Source organism: Amaranthus tricolor, chromosome 5 (genome assembly GCF_026212465.1).
Source record: "Amaranthus tricolor cultivar Red isolate AtriRed21 chromosome 5, ASM2621246v1, whole genome shotgun sequence".
Taxonomy (NCBI): Eukaryota; Viridiplantae; Streptophyta; class Magnoliopsida; order Caryophyllales; family Amaranthaceae; genus Amaranthus; species Amaranthus tricolor.
This window is the reverse complement of record NC_080051.1, coordinates 24,570,707-24,581,107: the sequence shown is the minus strand read 5'-3', so window position 1 is coordinate 24,581,107 and position 10,401 is coordinate 24,570,707. Positions and strand designations below refer to the sequence as shown.

The following is a 10,401-nucleotide window of genomic DNA, read 5'->3' as shown; positions in this document are numbered from 1 at the left end:
GAATGGCGTGGCGGAGCGGAAGCGATCTTGAACACTCAATATATATGGTTAACTGCTTATGATCATTGAGTCGCAAAACACGAAACTATTAAAAGCCTTTTTTGCTCGAGATGCTTTACAAAACGTTCGTACATGTTTATTTCCCTTCTCGAGATGCTTGAGATCTTCCAAAGTGAATACAAAACTCACCAACTGAATGACATAACTTCAGATTGTCTTCTTTCTTTCCCTTCCGCCTCTTATACTAATTTTTCTCCCACTACTGAACTTACTTATTTCCCAAGCAAACTACTAGGTATGCAATCTCTAAAATACCCCACTGAGGTTCGTGGTCGAAAATCCCAATGTGTTACAATGTAATCTGCTAAACTATCAATTATCATACACTAAGGATAGGGCAGAGAAAAAATACATAACTTTTGATGCCGTGTTTATTTTACAGTATTTTGAGGCTTTAAAACAAGTAATAAAACTAAAGCAAAATACAAACTACTGTAAAATAATAGTTGAGGCCCTTTAATTAGAGAGTCTGATACGGTCGAGCATCTTGCACATGCCCTCCCCTATAAATTAACAAGTCTACAAAGTCTTGGACAATGGTCATAATTTGAGATGGACTTATATGGTTACTTCATGACTACAAACATCACAAATTGTCAACACAAATAGCATAAATCAGTCTTGTTGTACAGGCATTTGGTTCATGTTAACTTGAACAATGAGATAAACTTTTCTTAGAAGGCTGCCAAAGGGATGGTTTTTGTAAGCAAAGATTAGTAAAAACAATGACTATTAATCTTTCCCTCTATATGATTCTGCACATTCTCTGAAAAGAGAAGTGGACATTCGACTATTCCTTGAAATTGATTAGTTCTTATACCATTTATTCTTATCTAGATCTTCAATTATTCTTACTTACATGACTGCTCCGCCTCCTATAAATTCAAAGTTTAGCCTCTTATTACTCAAGTACAACAGAACACTAAACATGTCTAAGGTTCTTCAATTCTTGTAGAAACTTAATGAAAAGTTCCTGACAACTTCAGTCCAGAGAGGTTCCTGAACTCTCCAGAAGACGTCAAGAGGAAGGATTTTTAACTGAATCCCTTTGGAACTGACAGAACAGGTCCCCACATAATCTTAACGTTGAGGTAACATTAGCAAATCTTTTTACTCATTTGACTTCCCCATATGGCAGAAGATGAGACATTCAAGGAGCCAGAAAAGCCAGGATGAACATCAATAAGAGAGATCCCCTTAAGGTCATGGGAACTCCACATTCATGCAGCTAGAAACGTCACGGGTACATTTAATCAAGACTTCACATTTAAATCATCAAAAGCACAATAAGCAGATCATTGGCATGCTTATCAATCCAAAAAAATTATTCCTATCTTACATTATAAAGAAAAAGGAAAATAAAGGAAATGAATGTCGTAGGATCCATGACCCGTTGAGTATAGGCTTGATGGATCACTGAGCGCTTGACAATTTGTATTATTATTTTGTAGTTTAAAAGGAAAAGGAAGAGACTAAATGTCGTAGGCTGGAGCATAAAGATAGATTTAGACCCACTAACTTTCTATATAAAGAGGATATACTATGAGTCTGACGCATTAAAATTAGATCTTCAAACCATAAAACCACAAGTTCTCTATTATGACTTTGCAAACCTCTTTGGAATTCAATATTATGTCATTCTTCATCATTCAATTTATACATTTGTCGCATTGTTTCGGGTATATTCCAAGCACCGTGGATAAGAAAATTGTTGTCTAGAAGAGATTATCAGGTTTATCTCTATTTTATGCTATTATTAATCATTCAATTGTAAAAGCTCTCCTTATTCGTGGTCTTGGAAGTATTACCCCACAATTTCTAGTACTAAATACTATTGTTTCCAAAGTCAAAAGCCCAAAATCAGTAACACCGGCATTTCATTGACGCCACAGCAGTTAGCAATATCATATCCAACGTGAAAAGAGTTGTGCTACCAAAATTAATGACAGTTTCAACATCAAATTTTAAGGTCTTCCAACCAAGGAAGTAGATATTTCAACACTTCAATATTAACAAGGCTAAAACCTTGTGCAATTGCAAACAATATATGTTGGGCTTACCAACATTTCAATATCAAATTACAAAAAATGCATCAAGTTGTATGGTAAAAATAAGATAAATTTTGCCGAATTTCTTTCTGTAGATACACTATCAAACTAACATTAATCATATACTATGAAAATCAAATTCAAAATGCTAGTATAGTCCAATTATTATTTTGAAAATAAAACGTGAAAGCGCAACTTACCCATCATCATCCAGAAAATTTTTTAAAAAAATTGTCATTAATAATACAAACTATTCACAATCCACTAAGAATAAACACACTACCCACCTAACAGATTTTTTTGCTGAGAATAAACTCACCTAATGTTTAATAGGTTACCAAACATTATGTAACTAGGAGTTCATTTTTAGGAGTTCATTTTTAGCGGATCGCGAATAGGTTGAATTATTCTCCGCAAATAACCCCTTCAGATAGGTTTATTCAAAAATAAACCATTAATTGAGTTATTTGATGCTGATAGTAAAAAATGCGTACCTTCATGATAGGGAAAGCTGAGTTATCTCACAGTTTCACTCCTTCGTCTCTGTTTTCACGGCAGCAGTAGAATAGAGAATTGTCGCAATTTCCAGTTGTATTTTCTCCCTAAATGGAAGAATGCTCGGAAACCTTTCTAATTTCACAAATTTATACCTTCTCATCTTTAAGTGGACCGATCTATTATATATTTTTTAAAATTTTTTAAAAAAGCATTAAAAATGATAAAAGTAGATATTTAAGATATTAAAAGTAAACATTAAGATATGATAAATAAGCATCAAAGATAATGTAAGTATCTATTAAGAATACAATAAGTAGATATTAATCATTAATGAGTTAGATTTAAGATACGTCTCACCCAATAGACTAACTGTTCTAATTTTAGGAAAAATATTTCCTACCTCGACAAATGAGGGTGAGAAAATTTACTATCAAGACGAGTTCATGTTTATTACTTTATTTTTTAATTAATCATCATTTACAACAAAAACATACTATCATTTTAATGCAAAGACTAAAAGAATTTAAGTAAAATAAACAAAATCAGAAAAGGTAAATTAAATTTACAAAACTCTAACCCTATCAAATGTCATCACATAAGGGTGATTTGTTAACTCTATAAATAACCGTTATTTACTAAGACTTCCTCATATAAATGAGAACATAATGTACATTGGGACGTTTATAAAAGATGGACTAATTGTAAAACTGTCTCATTTTGAGAAATTGTGTTTCTAGTTATACGGTTGAAACCAATACTACATTTGTCCACCCCTTTCCATTTTAGTCTCGTATCCTGATTTCTCCCTATTTTGACAATGTCATATACTATTTTTTTTAATCACATTCATAAATTTATTTTTAATTCGTCCTAACAATTTATTTATATCATACACTTATATATTTGTCTTATTTTCCAACTCAATCCCTCTTTTACACAAAGTTTTACCCAAAATACAACTGGTGCATTATGAGAGAGATATAAAGAGTAGAAAATTAAGTGTAGGAGATATAATGAAAATTGAATTTTGTCTCAATTGGAGCACATACCGCTTATCCCTAATAAGATCCTTTATTTGATTTTCACTTTATTTATCCAAGTAAAATCCTCGATTCGATTTTCATCTAACTCACCATTTTCCTCAACCCATTTTAATATCTTATAATAAAAAAAGTGTATGGGTGGAGCAGTTTGGTTTGGATTTCTATTTTCTAATAATTAATAATTTACATAGTTGTTTGGTTGACAATTTTTTCTAGATCACGACAGCAGAAATTTGTTTGAAAGTGGAAATTTCTATTAAGCTAAAAATGTGAAATAATAGTAACGAGTGTACTGTTGGCAACTTCAAATTCCTTTGTTAAAGGCAGATTCCAATGTTATTTTAATTTCATTTTAATTTGTCTCAGTTAATTTGTATTAATTTTATTTTTTTGGCATTGGTCTCCTCCTTTTAAAAATCATTACAAATTTATTTTCTTTCTATTTTAATTGCTTAGTTCTTCAATCCACTTGGAATTGTGTCTTATTCTTCAACCTACTTTTTCTTTTCACTAAAAATACAATAAAAGGTTGCTTCATACCCAAGTTAGGGTAGATGAGTTGATCTCTGAGCAACACGTTTCTATTAGGGAGGAAGGGACTGTTTTGCCTGTGCAAAGCTGTCTTTAGGAGTCAAAGGAGGTGTATGAACAGGAGCATGATGGGTTTTTGCTTGGCATTGTTAATGATGGTAATGGAGGTTCTGGGACATCGGCATGTGAGAAGCAGGAGGGGTTGCCTACGGTGTGTTATGAGAAACGATGGAAACGTCGTGTCCGTGGTAATGGGGGTCAAGTTTCGGATGAGCGTGTTTTTCGTTCTAGTATTGGTAAACGCTCTGTTTGTAAGAGGATTGAGTGGGAGTGCATGGTGGGAGATGAGAAGGAGGCTCAAAAACATCGTATTGATAATATATGGAGGTTGATTGTAATGGAGAGGAAGCTGATCCGAATGTGGCGGGCCCCACTTCTTGGGCTCTCCCGGCTCAATGTGTCGTTTATTATTTTGGAATTGCCGAGGGTTGGGGAGTCCTGAGGTAGTTCGATCGTTGACGGATCTTGTCCGTCAAAATTCTCCGTATATTATCTTTCTTTGTGAGACCGACATATGGGAGTCCGAGATGAGGAAAATTCAAAGGAGGTTGAATTTTGACCATGGTGTTTGGGTGGATGCGGTTGGTAGGGCAGGTGGTGTTGCGCTTTTTTGGTCTAATGATGTTGATATTCATATTAGATCGATGGGCCAAAGATTTATTGATTTTGAGGTGAAGAGTGATTCGGGGGTTTACTGGAGAGAAATCGGAGTGTAAGGGTGGTCTGAATCGGGGGAAAAATGGAGAACGTAGAAGATGATTCGGGATCTTGGAGTGGTCTTGCATATCCCTTGGCTTATAGTGGGGGATTTTAATGAGATTTTGTTTGAGTCCGAAAAGAAGGGGGGTAATTCTTATGATTTCTCCTCCATAATGGGTTTTTGTGATGCAGTTGATGCTTGTGGTTTGAAGGGTATGGGTTATTCTGGCTATAAATTTACATGGTCTAATAAAAGGGGGATAATTTTATAGAGGAAAGGTTGGACCATGATTTTGCTAATGAGGATTGGTTAGATTTATTTACTTCTTTTTCTGTGCACCATATCGTGTGGGATTCCTCCGACCATCTTCCCATTTTGGTTAAAGCAAGTAAGGATATGGGAGGGGCTGCTAAGGACGTGCCTTGGGATGCTAAGTCGTTCAAGTTTGAAGCTAAATGGCTCTATGTGGCAGAGTTTACTGATGTGATGAAAGACGCTTGGGTTGAGGCTGGGAGATCTTCGACGGGCTCTTGGTCAGAGAAGGTTTTTTGTTGTGGTCGTATTCTTGATATATGGGGCAAACATACCTTCAAGAATATTCACAAACGTCTTCGTTGGTTGAAGAAGAGATTGAAAAGGTTGAGATGGATAGTGCAATCTTATTAATTCGGTGATTGAGGAGGAGCGACGTGTTGAGGAAGAATTGAGGGATATCCGTAAGAAAATTGAAACAGAAGCTTAGCAAAGATGTAGGCCTTTTGTTCTTCGGGATGGGGATAAGAATACCTCCTATTTTCATTATTGGGCTTCTCACCGCTTTAAGAGGAACAACATTGTCTCTTTATTAGACTCTGATGGGGATGGTTGATAAAGAAGAGGACCTGTTACGAGTTGTTAAGAATTTTATGCTTATCTTTTTACCTCGACTCAGCCTCCTATTGATTTTGAGAAGCTTGCAGATATTGAGCCCAGATTGACTGATGATATGTGTGTGAGTTTATTGTGTCTGTATGTTAAAAAGGAGGTTATGATAGCTTTGCAGGGGATGTACCCGGGAAAATCGCCAGGGCCAGATGGTCTTCCTGCCTTGTTTTATAACAAGTTTTTGGATGTGGTGGGCGAAGAAGTAAGTAGCATAGTAGTTCGTTTTCTAAAATTTGGGGTCATGTCGAATCATTTCAATGACACCAATGTGTTCTTAATTCCGAAAGTTAAGAATCCGAAAGAGATGAAAGATCTACGTCCGATTAGTCTGTGCAATATTTCCTATAAGCTCATCTCTAAGGTTCTAGCCATCAGATTGAAAGCTTTTCTTCCTATTATCATTGATGACAACTAAAGTGCTTTCGTTCCTGGGCGGCTCATTACAGATCATATCCTTTTGGCTTCTGAGGTTTTCCATTTCATGAGGGTGAGTTCGGCTCGTAAGCGTGGTTTTATGGCCCTGAAACTTGAAATGAGCAAAGCCTATGATAGGGTTGAATAAGATTATCTTCATGGCATTATGTTGAAGATGGGTTTTCCGGTCAAGTGGGTGGATACAATTATGGAGTGTGTTTCCTCGGTTACTTATTCATTCATGGTGAACGGGCAACTGGCGGATTCTTTGCGCCCTCAAAGAGGTCTTCGTCAGGGCTCCTTATCTATTCTTGTTATGCGCTGAGGGGCTTGGGGCTATGATCAAACAAGCTTACCATTCGAGATTGTTGAGTGGTATCTCTATAACGAAGGAGGCTCCTACCATTACTCATTTATTTTTTGCAGATGATAGTATCATATTCACCCATGCTACTGTTAAGGAGGCTGAGACTATTAGTCGTATTTTGAGGCATTATGAATAGTTATTGGGTCAAAAGGTGAATTTGAAAAATGTGAGATTTCCTTTAGTAGGAAACTGGAATCTCGAGTCTGTCATCTTATTAATAATACTTTGGGTTTTGTGGAAGTTGCTATGCACAGTAAATACTTGGGTCTTCCTACGATGTTCGATAAGTCCAAGAAAATCTCTTTTAGGGCTATTCGGGATAGAATATGGAAAAAAATTCAAGGGTGGAAGGAAAAGTTGTTGTCGCGTGCAGGAAAAGAGGTTCTCATCAAAGTTGTGGTGCAAACTATTCCCTCATTTGCTATGAGTTGTTTTAAACTTCCTGCTAGGCTTTGTAGTGACATTAGTACTTTGGTGCAGAAATTTTGGTAGGGAATTCCTAAGGAAAGGAAGCGTATTTATTGGAAAGGCTTGGGATCATATGTGTAGATCGAGTGGGATGGGGTTGAGAGACTTTGAATTGTTTAATCAAGCTATGCTTGCTAAGCAATTTTGGAGACTTTATTCTCATCCGGACTCGTTGATTGCTTGGATTTTTAATGCTCGGTATTTTCCGAACGCTGATCTGTGGAGTGCTAAGGTGGGCCATTATCCCAGTTATGGGTGGAGAAGTCTTTGGGGCTCTCGTTCGGTGCTGTTTGGGGGTATTTGGTGGAAGGTTGGGAATGGAAAAGTATTGAGGTCCATCAAGATGCTTGGTTAGATGGTTCTGGCTCTAATCGGGTTGTTTCTCCTTGTCATAATCTGAGTCTTGATGCTACTCTCGACTATTTCATCGATCCAGTTTCTAAATCGTGGCGTGAGGATCTTGTTAGGGACACTTTTCTTCCCTTCGAAGCCAATAAAATCCTGGGCATTCCCATTAGCATTGACGGTTGTGCGGATGAGTTATGTTGGGTTCATAGCAAAGATGGGGTTCTTTATGTTTAAGACGTTTATTCTCTCGCTTTAAACTCGACTGATGTTGCTTCTTGTTCGAGGGGTCTGGACCCTTTATGGAATAAGATTTGGAAATTAAAAGTCCCTCCTAAGGTTCGAGACTTTGTGTGGTGTGCGTGTTGGGATATTATTCCCCATGGAGCCAATCTTAGTAAGAAAGGTATCAAAGAATTCCTTTGTTGTCCGAGATGTGGGAAGGAAGAGTCTTTATTTCATTTGCTGCAGGACTGTTCGTGGGTGCATGATGTTTGGAGGGTTGCTGATATTTCTTCTCCTTCGATCTCTTTTGGGTCTTTTAGGGATGTTTTGGGTTGGTTTTGGGCTTCTATTGGTGAAGAAGTTGAACAGTTCGTTGTCATTTGTGGCATGTGTGGAAAGCTAGAAATGAAGTAGTCTTTGAGCATTTCTCAATTCCTCCAACTCTTTCCGTGGGAAGAGCAGTTGACTGGCTTGTCGAATACCAATCTGTTTTGTCTCTGGATCAGTCTCCTAGGCGTTTTGATAGAGCTAAGGAGATATGGGTTAAGCCTGTTCTTAATGTGATCAAAGTCAATTTTGATAGAGCTAACTATATATATCAATTAAACAACCTCTAAATAGAAACTCAAATGGTGAACTACTATTCATCACTCGTCGAAAGAATTAAGCTCCTCTCTAAAATTGTACCCGTTTGATAATCGGTACCAAATAATAAAATTGATAATGCAAAATTAGTGTAATTTTGGTAGAAATATTTATTGACAAATTTATTGGTCTTCCTTATTTTCCTTCAACAATCTCATTTTCTTGACAAAATTCATTCTAATGCATTATCATTTAAAAATGTGGTATTTGGTAATGAAAAATTGTGAAAAAGAAAACTTTTTTATGATTAAACGTTCATTACCATGGGAATAACATGATATATATCATTAAGATTTACACTACAAATCATTCTTATTCTCACCATTTAATATTGATTACGAAACTAACCATTAAAGTTCATTCAAAGTGGAGTACCTATACACAAACAGATTTCAACTAGATGACTACAATCCTAAAAATCTCCAAATGTTCTCCTCTCATTGGTTAGCAACCAAAATAAATCAAAAACTAAAAATCTTCCAAATTTATGGTTCACAAAAATCCACCTAAGACAGCAGACAATCTCCCTAGACAAATAAGAAACCAGATAAAGATATCACACAGATAAGAAGATTACCCAATTTCCACTACATAACAACCCCAACAAGCAACAACCCATTTCACTTCATCACCACTAACTACATTTCTCCATCTCTCTAAACCATCTTAAGCTTCTCAACAATGGCTTCCTCTACAATGGCTCTCTCTTCCCCTTCCCTCGCCGGTAAAGCAGTAAAACTCTCTCCAACCGCCTCCGATCTTCTCGGTGAAGGAAGAATCACCATGAGAAAAACCGCCGGAAAACCCAAACCCGTTTCATCAGGAAGCCCATGGTACGGCCCAGACCGTGTTAAGTACCTAGGCCCATTCTCCGGTGAACCCCCAAGCTACCTAACTGGTGAATTCCCCGGTGATTACGGTTGGGACACCGCCGGCCTATCAGCTGACCCAGAAACTTTTGCTAAAAACCGTGAACTAGAAGTCATCCACTGTAGATGGGCTATGTTGGGTGCTTTGGGCTGTGTTTTCCCCGAACTATTGGCCCGTAACGGAGTCAAATTCGGTGAAGCGGTATGGTTCAAAGCAGGATCCCAAATCTTCAGTGAAGGTGGGTTGGATTATTTGGGTAACCCTAGTTTAATCCATGCTCAAAGCATCCTTGCCATATGGGCATGTCAAGTAATCTTAATGGGTGCCGTTGAAGGCTACCGTGTTGCTGGTGGGCCTCTTGGGGAGGTTGTAGACCCACTTTACCCGGGTGGTAGTTTTGACCCGTTGGGTCTTGCTGATGACCCGGAAGCTTTCGCTGAGTTGAAGGTGAAGGAGATTAAGAATGGTAGATTGGCTATGTTCTCCATGTTTGGGTTCTTTGTTCAAGCAATTGTTACAGGTAAAGGTCCATTGGAGAACCTTGCTGATCATCTTGCTGACCCAGTAAATAACAATGCTTGGGCTTATGCTACTAACTTTGTTCCTGGAAATTAATTTGAGTTTTAGGGTTTTAGGGTTGATTCATTTGGAACATTGTTTTGATAGTGATGTGGTGATGGTTTAATGTAAATTGTATTTGATCCAATTTAAGGAATACTTATAATGCATGCCTACTATTACTACTTCGTGTGCTAATTATTATTTGTGTGTGTCATGTCTGACTTGTGCTTTATAAAGTTTATTTATAATGAGTTACATTCGTTGAAATTTGATTAGAGAACCAGGAGTCTTTGGATAAATTAATAAGTCAACAATAAAAAAAAATGGAGGAATAAAATTTATAAGGACTCCATAAATAGACTTAAAATGTTATTTAGGACAAATACAGAGGAGAAGGGGTGAACTTTAAAATTTTTAGGGTTTTAATCATTTAAAATTATACTTCCTTCTATTCAGCCTAAATTGTACTTTTCACACTTGTCGAGTTAATATTTTAACTCTTAATATCTCAAATTATTCTTAATTAAAAATTATAAAAATTTGATATTAATAATCCTTGTATTGAGGCGAATCAAACAAGATTCCACGTGACTATGTTTTAACTTATAGATTAAGAGTAAAATACAAATTAAGAGTTAAGTG

The 10,401-nt window shown here is 36.7% G+C and overlaps 1 protein-coding gene across 1 annotated transcript; it reads left to right on the top strand.

Moving 5' to 3' along the window:
• Positions 1–8,942: 8,942 nt before the first annotated feature.
• On the top strand, positions 8,943–9,954 carry LOC130813003 (chlorophyll a-b binding protein, chloroplastic-like). Its single transcript, XM_057678675.1, has one exon. It carries the CDS (start codon positions 9,010–9,012, stop codon positions 9,811–9,813), a length of 804 nt encoding a protein of 267 aa, XP_057534658.1. The 5' UTR covers positions 8,943–9,009; the 3' UTR covers positions 9,814–9,954.
• Positions 9,955–10,401: the final 447 nt, after the last annotated feature.

What these genes read in the sequence shown, in the direction of transcription:
- LOC130813003 (XM_057678675.1), top strand. Translation starts at nt 9,010, where the DNA reads ATGGCTTCCTCTACAATGGCTCTCTCTTCCCCTTCCCTCGCCGGTAAA.